The 14,952-nt window shown below is 41.9% G+C and overlaps 2 protein-coding genes across 6 annotated transcripts in view; one reads left to right on the top strand and one right to left on the bottom strand.

Annotated features, from left to right (window-relative positions):
* Window positions 1-297: 297 nt before the first annotated feature.
* LOC104909464 (reticulon-4-like) lies at window positions 298-14,888 on the bottom strand. 5 transcript variants are annotated; one of them, XM_031552283.1, is made up of 3 exons: window positions 14,758-14,888; window positions 3,665-3,721; window positions 298-2,822 (listed from the first exon to the last, which is right to left on the bottom strand). In XM_031552283.1, exons 2-3 carry the CDS (start codon window positions 3,678-3,680, stop codon window positions 313-315), a joined length of 2,526 nt encoding a protein of 841 aa, XP_031408143.1. In that variant the 5' UTR covers window positions 3,681-3,721; window positions 14,758-14,888; the 3' UTR covers window positions 298-312. The 5 variants fall into 5 exon arrangements, with proteins under 5 accessions (XP_031408143.1, XP_031408145.1, XP_031408141.1 ...); XM_031552285.1 differs by having other exon boundaries at window positions 298-2,705; XM_031552281.1 differs by lacking the exon at window positions 14,758-14,888 and adding an exon at window positions 9,134-9,269.
* EML6 (EMAP like 6) overlaps window positions 14,804-14,952 on the top strand; it is a 98,738-nt gene continuing 98,589 nt past the window's right edge. Inside the window, exon 1 of the mRNA XM_031552664.1 lies at window positions 14,804-14,892. Within this exon, the coding sequence (XP_031408524.1) occupies window positions 14,804-14,892 (89 nt within the window). The remainder of the gene's footprint in view (window positions 14,893-14,952) is intronic.

Here is a 14,952-nt window from a genome sequence, read left to right as displayed (position 1 = left end):
GAGTAGACTGAGACACCACCCCTGGCTTACTATTGCAAGTCTAGAAGGCCTCTAAGGCTCAGTCTGTAGACAGTCACAGAAGAGCTTACAGTGAGTAGCAACTTATTTGTGCACCAACAGATCACCAGCAGGAGAACTGAAGACAACTGAAGACAGTGAGTCCACTCCTGATAAACACGATAAAAAAAGTACTGAAACAGTCAGAAAATGAAAAAGGTAAAAGTGCAGGCTCTAACATTATTCTGTTATCCTCTGCTTAAGTAGGGAAGTTTACAGAAAGTAACTTAAAAGAAAGAGTAAGTCATGGCATGCTTAAGTGTAGCTAAAGGTTATGGAGATTAGTGAACTGCAAGACAGTGTACACAGATTACCTGAAGATATATTCAGCTTTGCTGAAAAGACTGCAGTAGGTTTTTCCTTTTCTTTATCAGAAGCAGCTCCTCTCTCAGCTTCCTTCTCAAAAGCTTCTGGCTTTCCTACACTGACTATTTCTTTTTCAGTAGGTAAAGGTGAGGTATCTGTGGCTGGTAAGGACACCATGGATACTTCAGGCACTTCTCTGTCCATAGCCTGCAAAGACTTTTTCAAGGCATGAGCATCTTCTTCAGTTTTCACTTCTACATTCTTTACAGACAGATCACAGGGCAGCTCTGGACAAGGCAACCGCCTCTTCTCATCTCTGATCTCATTACTGATCTCTTCGCTTTCATTTTTGTGCACTGTTTCTCTGTCAGTGACTTCTGCCACAAACTCGGGACCAGTTTTAGGATCAACCAGCATCACAAAGTCATCTTCTACTGAGACAGGAGAAGACTCAATAGGTGAGAGATCTTTGCCATCTCCTGGTTTTGGTTCCGTAGCAATAGATGCATCAGTTGAATAAGCCAAAGCGTTCACCTCTTCCACGTGAAGTGGAATCTTCTCTGCTTTGCCCGTTTTTGCAGGTGTGGGCTCAGGTGGCTGAGTACTTACAATTTTGGAAGAGTCTAGTTCAGCTTGGAAAGACTCCAAATAGGGCTTACCAGTAGCAGCCAATGAATCTACCAGTCGTTCCTGTTCCTCATCAACTTCAATATTCTCAACTGATTTACTATTTAAGATGAGAGTCTGATCTTCACTTTCTTTCCCAGGGAAGTCAGGTATCACCTGGCGATTAAACAAGTCAGATTTTCCAAACTGCGGAGACAGTTTTTCAACAAGTTCCTTGTGTTCAGGCACAACCTGAGAAACGTGTTCTGTCACTGGAGTTGTGGAATAATCTGGTAAGGATGGAGAAGCGGATTCACCAGAGACCTTTGTTTCCTTAATTAAGTCACATGCAATAGATATATATGGAGTCTCTAGATCTTCAGGACTGGTGCTACTCTCACGATCAGGTTTCTTAAGTGTCAGCTCCTGTTTTGTTTCTTGGGCCTGTGTCAAAGGCATATTCACTGCCTCGTGGTATAATGGAGGTTTCTCAGCCTCTTCTTTTACATTCTCATAACTAGTAGTAGTAACAAATGTTCCTAACTGAGAAGTTTCAAGCTGCACAGTGGATGCTTCTGCACCAGCTGTCCCACTGCTCAGTGGGGCTTCCATGACAATATCAGGCAATACTGGTGATGGAGCAGCTTCTGAACCTTCAAATGAGGGGCAGAGTTGTGTCACAGGTTTCAGAGTCTCTTGCACTGACTCGGAGGTTTGAACTAAATCAATCTTTGTTTCATAAGCAAGTTTTGTACATGCCGCATCGTGCATTTCACTTTCATATGCTTCTTGTACTAGATCAGGAGTGAGACCTTCAGGCATACTTGCTGCAGTGTCAGATAGCGGTGTTGATACGCTATCTGTTTTAGCATCGTCAGCTTCCAGGCCTTCCTGCTTGCCAACTGCTTGAGAGCTAAAATCACCTTGTTCTGTGTTCTGAGCTTTCATTTCTGCAATTTTTTTCTCATCATCAGTTCTATTTTCTGAAGTGTCTTCCTCTATCGGGCAAATAGATTTGACTTTGCTACCAACAGGAGTTACAGAGGATTCAGATTTAGTACAGGTGATGTAATTCTGTGAAGGTTCTTTTACAGCTTCTGGGGTGCTCGGGAAAGACAGATCTTCAGCACTGCCTTCACTGTCTCTTTCATAATCCTTTAGCACTGTCAGCTTATCTACACCACATTTCTCATCTAAACCAGTTTCCAGTTTGCCATCTATTTTACTTCCAACATCCTCTCTCAAGCTGCTCAGTCCATGACCAGCACCTTTTACTTCCCATATTGGCTCATACGGTTTGAAGTCCACATACTCTTCCCTTCGAATAGCATCTTCTTTCAATGCCTTTTTGTCATCATGATCACCATCTCTGCCTTTGTCTTTGCTAGAAAAGGTATCTTCCTCATTTTTCTCAAACAAATCTTTAGGAGTTTCTGGAGACATACTCAGAGGCTGTGCAGGCATTTTCTCCAGATCACATAATTCTTTAGGGCCCTCTAGCTGCATTTCTTCTTCAGCTTGAAATAAAATGGCTGCTTCTGCTTTAGTAAGTGAGGGTTCCATTTCTGAGTATTTCATCTCGGAAGCGTCTCTCTTATTTCCCTCTGTAAGGAATGGATTTCTTACATTTTCCATTGTTTCTTTACAAACCTCACTTGCACTTTCTTTGTAAATGCCTCTTGCAGGTAATCCATCTGAGAGTGAATCAAAGGCTGTGTGCTCTTTAAAGGGATCAGCTGAGAGAGGAGAGAAGGAGAGAAGAGAAGCAGCAGTATCAAGCGGGACTGCAGTAAAATCCTCTTGACCAAGTGACTTAGTGCTACCTGGCTGCTCCTGCAAGTCCACAACTTTTTCTGTGACCATGGGGACAGAAAGGAAAGTTAGAAAATGCAGGTGGTCTTAAAGTCAATGCAAATTTTCATGACAGGTTTTCACACGATGTTAGTTATGAAGAGGCACTTCTGAGTTTTATCATAAATATTACTAGCCAACAAAACAAAGTATCAGTTAAAAAATGCTACTCTATTTTCTCCTCTCTAGCAGAAAACTATGGGAAGTTAGAGAAGCAGCAACTTTTTGCATTGCAAAGATCACAGTAAAGCTGAAGATGCCAGACAAGTACAGAGCATCCAAGTACAGCAGCCAACATTCCCAAGGTGGGGGGAGAAAAAAAAGAAACAGAAAGAGGGTATGGGTGTATGCTTGCACATTAATATATGCACAAGCGTGCATGCCTGTAAGAATTCTTTTTTTGTCCCTTTTTGTTTTTTTAAATAACATGAATTTGGTGGACAGAGTAACAAACAGAAACCACTAACGTGTGTACGGATTTTACTTACATCAAGTACTGCAGAAAGTTACTATGGATTAAATCTTTCTGCTAAATGTGTAAAGCAGCTATGCTTTACACATTTTAAAGTATTAACCTGTTAACAGTATCAACTTCTCTCTTACATCAAGGGTCCAAGAATTCACAGATGGCTGTAGTATGTTTATAGAACAGCTTAACGTGTAAAGAAATGAATGGCCATTAAAATCTTGAACGGATCAATTGAAAATTCAAAACTGAAAATGAGAGAAGCTGTTCTTGGACCCACGCTGACTTTTAGTAAATGAAGGGTAATCAGAAAGAGTTAATGAGATCAGATCAGAAATGCAGGATGTATTCAGACAAAGGTGAGCAGAAAGAACTTGCCTGCAGAGGAGTGCATCAGAGGCGCAGATGTAGCAGGAAGAGCAAAAAGGGTCTCATCTGAAAAACAAACAAATAACCTCAGCAGAAATAAAGGCTAAATAGTTGAAGGGGAGGGCGGGGAAGGCAAGCAAGTAGTCAGTTCCCAGTAACTAGACAGGGCCAGAGCCAGCATCTACACCCACAAAGAATTTTAGCACAGATATAAGGCAGGTGACCAGGGAGTGTCAGTGCTCAGAGTTCTTTATTACAACAGTATCTTTACTGAGGGATCTCCACCCTGCCATCCAAGGCCCAGTTCAAGACAAGCTGCACCACAAGAACATTTCATTCTGCACACTTGCACACAATTGACAAACTTCTGTATCTCTTGCATTAGAAAAAAAACACCTGCCATTGCTGTCAGCACATTGCCCTTTATGTGTTCACTTTGTCAAAGTGTTTCCAAGCTCCTAACTTGTGTGACAACAGCAAAGATAGTGAGACTCAACAAAGAATTCTACAAGATGACTGAAGTAAGCTTTGAAATCCTCCACAAGGAGGGCTGACCAGGCATGCTGATGCTGACCAAACTGGAAACAGTAAATGACTGTACACTCAGTTACTACTTGCCTTTACTATTTACATTTGCACTTCCAAATGAAGGCATTATTAAATCCTTCTTCAGCATGATTCAAGAAATGTATTTTGCTTTTCTGAATTTGTATTAATTGCAATATTTCAACAGAGAAAATCCCACTTCTTCAATTACCACCCAAAGAACTAAGAACTACTGTAAGGAAGGACTTCCTTCTGCTAAGCTAAAATAGTCACTCTAGTTCACAAACATACAGTGGTGAGAAGCCAGATGATCCCAGAGTTTCAGATACATAGAATAAAGGCACACAGATAAAACACTTTATTAAGCTGCATGAAAGCCTAGCTGAGCAGCAACAATGCCAACCATCATTAGGAATCAAAGAAATTGAGACCAGTCCTACTCCACACGTGAGTAAACAGTACTTTTCCCAGATCTGTCATGGCCTGCTGGCATTACGCTGATGGAAAAATAATCACAAATATCTTTTGCTCCAAATTGTGTGTAAAGTTTTCAAATTAAGCTTGTTAAAGAAGATTTACAGTTTATATTAATTGCATTAGAGGAATGAAAAATTATTTTCGAGTATTTCAATTAGATTTTGAATTACCAGTCTAGACAACATCAACAATCTTGATTTTTATTCGCCTGGAAAAAATCAAGTATTAAAAAAGGTTAAGAGCTCACACTGTAATAGAATCGATTGTTTTCAAATGATGAAAAGCAAGAAATGAGAAACATGACAGGCCCAGCAGTACACACAGAGCAACCTAATGAAGACATTAGAGCAATATTTGTTTCAGCTTTGAACCAAGACTTTCTGCAACTGCAGTGTCAATTCAGCATCCTCACAACTCTCTCGGCTTACTCAGGTTACTCCCATCAGCAGTTTTAGGTCTTACAGCTTACATTTCCCATTACAATATACAGTTGGTTATTTCTGTTTTGTAGAACACTTATCTTCAAGTGATGTTTATATGTCCCAAAATCTGGCAAGATATTAGAGTAATGATTAAAGGACTCGGTACTTAGAATGGCTTCCTCAACCTCTGCCGCGCTAAAGAGGATCTCCTGCTTTCTGGAAACTATGTTTTTCACATGGATTGAAACCTCAATTCCAGATTTAGAACTTGTTAAGACAGTGCTGCAGTTCATTGGCAACAAAAGCCTTTAAGGACAAAAACCACACCGGAGGACAACGGATCAATAGGTGATACTGCAGCCCACAGAACTGCAATGCTCACCCATCCACTGCCAAGTGTCACTGAGCATCAAGGATCAGCGTTGTGTACTATTTTCAATACTGCATAACTCCAGAGTTTTCTGTTTCTGTTGGGGCATACTGATTTCAGGAGTGTGAGCATTGGTTTCTCAGTGCTTCGTTAAGCCAGCACAACATGGGAGCTCGCTCTCAGGTTTGGCTTCCATTTGCTCAGTACAGAAACACACAGCAGCTATGCCAGTCACTGAGCTCCCAGATTCTCTTAATGGAAAGATATGCCCACACCCATACTTTATTTTTCACACCTCACTGGAGTGAGGCAAAGAATTACATAAAAGCAGCGTTTCCTAACCAGCCAAGGAGAGACACCCACTTTCCCTCCACCTACATCAAAGCAGCACTCCTCCTGCTGGGAGGAGGGCAACCGGGACCTCTCCCTGCTGCTGGCACTGGGTACTTCCAGGCAAGTGGGGGGAACAGAGCAGCACCTCCACAGCTCCCAACCATGGGCTGGAGCTCAGTGCTGCAGCCCAGCATCAGCTGAGTGAAGAACTGGCAGCAACCCCATCACATGCACTACGCAGAATGCACTTCATTAAGAACAACTTCTCCTAGATGTGAATTTCACAAACCTGTAAGGAATGTTTTTAAATAGGAGGGAGGTTGAAATCAGATTGGCAAAGCCTTCCAAGTGCTGGTTTGTCCATCGCACCACCCACCCTCACGGGTGGCAGCCACAGAACAAACCAAGAGCACGCGGAGTAGCTGCAGGGTAAGAATTGCATTCTGTAGGTCAAATGAAAGAGTAAAATACTATATTTCACTACGTGCATATGTACCCTGACAAAGATTTGTACGTGTTTACTTACAGTCTCAGGCAAGCTTCAGTGTGGTAAGTTTTGTTATAGAATATCATTTTTAGCAGGACATCATTCTTCATTTATAAAAGAAAAGCAAATAGGATATGCATTGGAGGATAAATCACTGAGGGTGATCCTCTTGGCGCATCAGTGGAAGACACTAGATGATTCACAACAAAAATATCAGTAAGTTAACTGTTTGATCACTGTTTCCAGCAGAAGAAATATTTTGCTTTGTGAAATACAACAGAATGAGACCTTGAAATTAACACTACCTTTCCAGAAGAGAAAATAGTCTCTACTGCAAATGATATCTGCCAAAAATCCAAATGGTTAGTGATTTACTTGCAACATTACAGCTGAAAGGAAAAAAAAAATAAGAAAACCCCCACTTTTCAATGGTTGCCATGCCATTTAGCAAGCACTCCAATTGACATTCCTTTCACATTAGCTCAAACCCTCCTACCTGAGAACTCTGTGTTTTGTTTTGGGCTAAAACCTAAGTCCCACCAGCAAGAAACCCACTTCTGGTTTGTTTAAAAACAAGCAGACAGCAGCATAACTAAGCATCGTTTTAAACCCCATTCTGATTTTTGCCAGTTTCCCCATCGCTGCTGTAGTCATAGGAAGCTGGTATTATCAGTTTAACTTCAGATCACTGCATAACTAGTTAATAGCAAAGTGCTGAATAAAGACCAGAGGATTCAACGGAGTGAAAGATTTCTGACACAAGAGAAAGTTAGCTGCAAAAGAAAGAACGTTTTAGATGGAAAAATACTATGCTGACAGTCTCAACGACAGCCATTTCTGAACCAAACTTTCTTCAACATTTACTTGCCATGGATTTAAGTCTAGTCCCACAGCATAAGAACATAAGAACATGCTCAGACCGCATCATGACTGGATTTTTGCTTAGTGATGCACCCTTCTATCTGCTCTCATGTGCGACCATCCAGCCACGCACAGCAGGCTTACAGTAAGGCAGGTTTGCTGTTCTGATCAACTCCTCATTTTGAGCTCAGTATTGCACAAAAATATATATATATTTTTAAAAATATATTTTAAAAATAATATTTTTAATATATATATATATATTTTTTTTTTCCTTACATGTAAACACAGTCAACTTCCTCCTGATGTACAGCTTAGCTTTGGTAGGGACTGTACCAGGGAATTAGCCAATGCTAGACAGCAAGGGCACACAACTGCAGAAGAATCTGCTGAGAAAAGCAGCTGCCTACACCAACTCCACTTCAGCTGTTCTCCCTGTTATGATGCAATTGCTATAAACACAGCATTTTCCACCAAATATTTAAGCAACTCAAGATGAAGATTCAACTACTAACAGCATATTTTCACATCATTAGCTCCAGCTGCAGAGCAGCAGCAAGCAGCTAGGCTTTCTCATTGGGCTCTGTTTAGTCTATAAAGAGAAGCCTCAAGTTTAGTAAATTCAGACTGCAATGTACTTAGAAATCCAGCCATACACAAGACAGACACTGATGAAGGTTCACATGAAAACAGGAGCTCTGTTTTACTCATCTTGATGGGATAAAATGATGGAAGGACTTAAGAACCTCATCCTTAACAAAGGCAGCAACAGGTCCTCAGCTCTTCAGTTACTGCCAGCAGGCATCATGCATCACCTGCACAAGTGGCACCACAGCACGTGGGAGATTTCTAATCTCATGTTATTTGAAATAGATGAAGAAAATGAGTTCAAGGGCTTTGAATCTCTGCCTATCTTCAGCTATTCTATCTTATGGAAACAAGTCTCTAGCCAGAAGCAAGTGTCGTCTTATTGTTTAAGCAGAAATCCATAACCAAAGTGGTTGAAGCATTTTTTTTTTTCCCCTCAAATATGTTTTCACAGCCCAGTAATGACATCCTTTCTTCTTTTGGAAGAGTGACATTTGAGGTGAATTGCTCAGGAATGCAGCACAGTACAGCATACAATGGCTGGGTAAGGTATGCCATCTCATCTTCTGTTCAGCTACAAAGTAAGAAAGCTTACACAGCTTCCCCACAACGTTCAGCTCCCAAGCACAGCACGAGCAGACACACACTGAAGACATGTTAACTCTGGCTGTATTATAGATCTCAGTCTGTCAAAATGAGGGACCATTCAGAGAGTGTTAGTTGGATTTTTGGTTTTGTTCTGTGCTCTTTTTCAAAGGCCACTGAATACTGTGATACAGCTACCAACCTCATCTCAGTCCTGCATGAAATGTTTCGATCAGTAATGCTATGGACAAGAACCAGTTGGATATTCAGAGACCCAACATCTAAGGATTTAATTTATTGTAACACAATTAAGAAGAAGCAATCTAACCCATTACATACCCAGCTTCACACAGATTCACAGATACTCACACTGGCTGTATTTCTAACAACAACAACAAGAGAAAAAAAAAAATCATAGCTCAACATAATTTAACCAAAATAACTCTTTCTTAAGATCCAGACTCTTTAATCATACATTGAAATACCAAACAAATTTGGGTTCTGGCAGTACCACAAACAGAAAAATATAATAATTACACCCAAGCTTATTCAAAAGCAGGAGGTCTAAAGAGCCATGCAAACCCTATCATTATGCAGACATTACCCAATTTGATTTCAGAGATTATACCAATCATAAGAGTCCCTTTCACTGATTTGAACAGATGGAATTTTTCCCTGCTTGCTCCATGATTAAGAAAATTAAACAATATTTAGATTAGCTATTTCATCATTGCAGAATATATTATTAGCTAAATTAACAGGGAAGAGATGCTACCAATTTCTTCCAGCACTCGTTCTGAACACATTACCTTGGGTGATAAGCCACTGGCGTAACAACTTACAGTCTGTAAAATAAAAACAAATTGGTGCATAAGATACCTTCATCTCACAGGAGGGAAAAAGAACATTCTGAGGATTCACCAGAGCCATTAACATCACAGAATAGCTTTTAATGAAATTGATAAAGTCAGACCTTTACATATATACTATGCTCTAATATTAAGCAGCACTGTACTTGCTGGCATGCAATAATCTGTGCTCACTACAGGTTTTACCTGCCCACTTTTAAGTCACTTTGACAACCTGCATACACAGGACGGATGATTTTCTCATCTAACAGTGATATCTGTTACACAACACTTGGGTTCAGAACACCCTTTGAACAGCATTTCTGGAGCTGAAGGCATGGATGCTTGAAGACTAGGCCAAAGACCAAGAAACGGCCTTTCTTCCAACGATACCACATATTTTGTTCTCCTTCCCCTGGATCTCACTCGTTCCTTTCCCTTCTCTTCTCCATCTACAACCAACTTGCCAAAGGCTTCACACAAGCACTACTATCTGTTTTAATTGGCATTTATTTCTTTATCACCTACAAAGGAGGACAGGCAGTGCAGACTTTTGCCTTCTGTCGGAGAGGGGCTGGAGCAGAGTTCAACCAAAACAGTCATAAAACACTCATGATGGATAACCAGTAGGACTTTGACACCAGAACAGCAGCATCTGATAGGCCATGAGCATTTTTAACTGGAAATAGGAAGTTTGTATTTATCTCAGTCTGCTGTCTCATTTAAAAACTTCTTAATTAACATATTCTTCCCAGCTGATGAAGATGATGACATGATTGCTCCAGTCATTAAAAAGCTGCAAGGGAAAGTTTACAGTACATTCCTAGGACACAAAGCAAGCCTTCCAGCAAAAATACAGAAGGTCAAAATAGTACTCCTAACAGGCCTTGTTTATACACTGCAAAGCAATTGAGACAAAACCATGGAGAAGAGCAGTCATTCAGAAATCCCTCTAACCGAAATCTTCTCATTTTGACACATCCAGTTAGCAGCAGATTGATTATTTCCACTTGAAGGATAAAAACACTCCACTGAGATAATTTGCTTTTCTCAGACTTTATGAATATTAATCAGCCCATTACTTTATCACTATTGTAGTAGTAGTTCCAGACGTGTCACAAAGCTGCAGTTCCAGCAATCTCACCACTACCTGTACCACGCTGCCTTAAAAGCACTCTCAAAAGTAGAAAACCTTAGGCAGTGTTTCAAAGTGTGAAGAGTCATTTCTATTTTAGCCCATAAAACTAGATACGAAAAATAAATATGAAAATATTTCACCATTCTGAGATGCAGTTCTTACTCTAAGCAGTTGTTTGTTTTTTTTTTTAACTTAACTATAGCTTTTCTTTCACTCCTAATGCAGCTCATTTTTACTTCATGCATGAACATTTCTGAATACCTGGGGACAATTTACCTGTAAATTACACATGTTGCTTTATATTGTCTAGCCAGCAACATGCCAAGAAGCAGTTCCTTGCTTACAAAGCATCAAGAACCTGAAAAACATTTTCTGATTGAAACTTTTCTCATTTTGTATCACTTACATAGTTACTACAGCAATACGTAAGCTCAAAGGAAAAAAAAAAAAAAAAAGGCCACTTTCATCACTTTCATTCAAAATATTCTCTAAACAGAAAAAAAAAAAAAGATAAGCACACTACGACACACCTCAAGCCATAGGATAACAGCCCTCAGCTACTCTAATGCCTTCTCAGGAGACAGAAGTCAGATTAAGCTGTTGAAAGTCATCAAGCTGTTGGGTGCTGCCAAACAGCCATTGAAAGACACAAATCTATAGCTCTTGCCCAAATTCAGTGGCAAGCAGCAATACCTCCACAGAATTCCAGCAGTATGGAAAAAGTACAAGAACAAAGACTGTATGGATGCTGCTAAGTAGCCAGTCCCCAAGCTCGAGTGCTCTCCAAAATCAACATCCTTCCCATCCTCAGCACTGGAAGAAGAAGCAAAAGGCAAAGCAGCCTCCTTGCAGAAAACCAACTAGAAAACTAGATTAGAAAAACATAAAGCAAATTACTGAAATAACAAAATGCATTGTGTTGTTCCAGGAACAGTTCTACTTTACGAACTTGGCTGTCTTCTCACCACACCAACTGTCAACAGCCACGGGATATTTCTGTCCCTGGGAGCTGCAAAGTTGGAATCTCTTGACCTTTATGCTCCAGCTACCACTCACTCCTAACCCATCAGCAGAACAATCGTTGCAGGCCTTGACGCTTCCCAAGCAATTCTCTACCTGCCAGTAAGAGAACAGTACTGACCAGGAGGCCTGGATGTTGCCCTGACTCCTTTGAAGAAGGGCTGGCATTAGTGGCTATCTAAGTGACAAGGAAGAGGTTCAGTGCTCACCAGCAGTGACACAGAAGCGTGGATGAGAGAGCTGTCCCTTTGTGGACAAGAAGTTTCCCAAGATATACATCACTATATGGCAGCTGGAAGCCGTGTGGTTTTACCCTAGGAAGCAAATCAAAGGATACACACAACAAGCAAACACACTACCAGACTTGACAAGCCCATCCCTGCATACACTTCTGGTTAACAGGGGAGATGGCTTTTTGGCTTTAGAATCTCTTGCAGCAGCTGATCCACAGGCACTGCGCATGCATGCAGCAATGCACAGTAAGATCCCCCACTAAACTCACTCAGATGGGAAGGTGAAATGCAAAAATGAAAACACGAGCTTTACTGCACCAGACAAATTGCTGGCTACTCTCCTCCATAAGCCCCTACAACTGGTTGAATAACAGGATAAAGCCACATTCTACCTTTAATTGACACAGGTTATGACCACCTCCCTTCTAGTTTTATTGCTGTTTGGGAGGGTGGAAGGGACAGGGCCTCACACTTCAACAAAATACTGAAGATCAGCAGGAACGGATTTTAATAACTGAAGGATGCAGTGAAAGTCACCTGTGGTAGTATTCAAGGACAGCTGTATTTTTTCCATGTCATGCTGCATTCTCTCCATAAAAACCAAACAGCTCCTCTTCGTGATCCTATGTGTTCACAACAGCATACCAGAAAAACTCATCAACACAGAAAAAAAAAAAAACACCACAAAAAGCTTATGTGCTGCTTTACAACGGGTATAAAATGCAAGCTACAGACTCCAGAATATTTCTGCTGCAGGATAAAATGTACATAGTGAGTAGAAGCAGGTGCAGCCCACTACATTTAACTGCCTTCTGCTGCAGGTAGGGTCAGGTTTGTGAGGATGAGCACTAACACAGAACAGTGTGTGCACGCTGGTAGCTGGAGGCTACCGATGGCATCCTTGCTGACCTCCACCTGACACAGCCTGGCATACGGGCAGAGCTTGTATGAAAACTCTCCTGAATGCCTATGAATTAAAAGCAAGTCCTACAAAATTAATTAAAAACAAGACTAATAAACTGGCACTTCAGAACATCTGCACACGCACTGAACCATGGCTGGATTACAGGCTGCTGACCCACAAGGAGCCATCATCTTTGCTCACTCAGGATACTGGCCTGCCATTCCACATGACCAGTCTGCTTGGATAACACGTGGGTTTCCCATTAAGCGTAGGGTTAAACGTTGTATTGCAGCTCTGCCTTCCAGCAAGGCGATATGCAGCCTGCAGTTACAAGCAGCAGCCTGTGCTGAACCATCTAGGGCTGTGAAGATGAAAGGTGGCATCTTCTTGTCATAGTTTACTGGTTAATCTTAACTGGAACAGCTAGGAGAGGGGAAAAAAAAAATTAAAAAACAAAACCACAACACATCACTGTTACCAGGGATGCACCTAACGTTTGCTTTTTTCTTTTTCCCTCCTCCCACTGTATGTAAACTTAAGTTATCAAGATTACTTCTTAAATTTTCAAGAACAGTAATTTTTGCTACCCACATAACAGTGAACAGAAGAAAAAAAAAAAGGTATCCAAGGCAGCATAAGTTTTACTGGAGCTCTTTTTCTTGTTTTCTTCTTCTACAAATATTTATATTCGCTCTTAGGAAGGTAGAGATTTGCCAGCGACCTGCATTACATTTAATTATGTCACAACCTCCTGCAAGAATGGTACGGAATACTTCTAAGCATGTAACTGATACTAATTACAAAGCTTTGCTTTTTAAAGCTCCTTCAGATATAAATAATACCTTTTACTGGGCCAAGAAGTTGTCTGCATTTTTCTCCATTGTTTCACTGACAAAAAGCAGCACCAGGACCCACTGCTGCTGGTGATAGAGGAAACCCTGCTATTCTTCACACACTTACCATAGACAATACTCCTTCCAAATAAGACTTCAAAGCTATTCATCTCATATCATCACTGAATCAAAGCCTTAGATGTTAAATACGAAGAGAATTGAATCTTCCTAAGTTTCCAGATTATGAACCACAGTCTTTCACTTAAACCTTAAGCAGAGCTGACAGAGAATGAAGCCATAACCTTCCAGAAGAGCGGCGGCCATCACAGGCTGTGGCTATCCATTCCACAGGCACCCTGCCACCAGCTGCAGGCATCATTTGATTTTGCCAGTTTCACAGCAAGACTGGGAGTGAACTCATTTGAAGTTAAATCATCTAGAGTTGATATCCATCCAGACTGCAGGTGGTTTTTGGTTTTATATTGGGTGGCTATTGCTGAAACAAAGCACTCCCACACTTGGGAGGACCAAAGCACTCATATAAACATGTCCAGACAGTGCTTTTATCAAAATGATGTGCTCACATCTGGATTCAAGTGCTTAAAACATAACCTGTGTTCCAACCCATCGTTAGATGAGTACTGTACCTGTCAAACTCTGCCTCTGGAAAGCAGGCCTGCTAAGGATGCCAGTCCTTGCTTCAGAAACTCTGAACTCATCATCAGTGATAGATCCTGTCCCCCCACAATTAGGTCTTGTAAAATAAGTCTGGCACCACTTCTCAGCTACAGCACCCAGCTCTCATGGGGTTATCTCTCCTCTGCTTCAATAAAGGAGAAACATTTCAGGCATGAACATGCTCCTCGCCTCGTCCTTCTGGGGTCAAGGAGCAAAAACGCTAAAGCAGCCCCAGAAACCACACTTCTATCCCTGTTTTCTAAGGAACAACATGGAGTTGGACTTGATGAACTTCATGAGTCCATTCCAACTGGCTATTCTATGACTTGATTGAATCATTAAGGTTGGAAATGAGCACCAAGATCACCCAGTCCAACCACAGCACACCGTGCCCACTGCCCACATCCCTCAGTGCCACATCCCCATGGCTCTGGGACACCTCCAGGTGACCCCACCACTCCCTGGGCAGCTGTGGCAGTGCAGAATCACTTCTGGAGAAGGAATCGTTCTTAACAGTCAACCCGAACCTCCCCTGGCACAACGTGAGGCCATCCCCTCTCGTCCTACGGCCGTTCCCTGGGAGCAGAGGCCGACACCGCCTCACACAGCCTCCTTTCAGGTCGTTGCAGAGAGCAGTGATGTCTCCCCTGAGCCTCCTCTTCTCCAGACCCAACAGCCCCAATTCCCTCAGCCGCTCCCCATCACACTGGTGCTCCAGACCCCTCACAGCCCCGCTGCCCTTCTCTGGACACGCTGCAGGCCCTCGGTGACTTTCTTACACGTTATCACTCCGGTTTAACGTGGACTTGGGGCAGTCGATCTCGAATGCCCATTCGACTCCTGCGGATGCCATCACGCCCGCGAGGCACAACGGCAGCTACGACACGAGGCAGCATCACGACACGAGGCCCTCGGTTTGCGAACGTTTATTGTTCCGGAGGCCGCCGCCCGCCCTCCCCCCCCTGCAGAGCGGT

Source organism: Meleagris gallopavo, chromosome 2 (assembly GCF_000146605.3).
Source record: "Meleagris gallopavo isolate NT-WF06-2002-E0010 breed Aviagen turkey brand Nicholas breeding stock chromosome 2, Turkey_5.1, whole genome shotgun sequence".
Classification (NCBI taxonomy): Eukaryota; Metazoa; Chordata; class Aves; order Galliformes; family Phasianidae; genus Meleagris; species Meleagris gallopavo.
The sequence above is the reverse complement of the archived record's forward strand: the minus strand, read 5'-3'. Positions and strand labels throughout refer to the sequence as shown.

Coding starts and splice junctions, on each gene's coding strand:
- LOC104909464 (XM_031552281.1), bottom strand. CDS start 9,260: ATGTTAATGGCTCTGGTGAATCCTCAGAATGTTCTTTTTCCCTCCTGT. Junction 3,722..9,133: donor CCAGTGGCTTATCACCCAAG/GTAATGTGTTCA, acceptor TTTGTTTTTCAG/ATGAGACCCTTTTTGCTCTT. Junction 2,823..3,664: donor TCTGATGCACTCCTCTGCAG/GCAAGTTCTTTC, acceptor CCATGGTCACAG/AAAAAGTTGTGGACTTGCAG.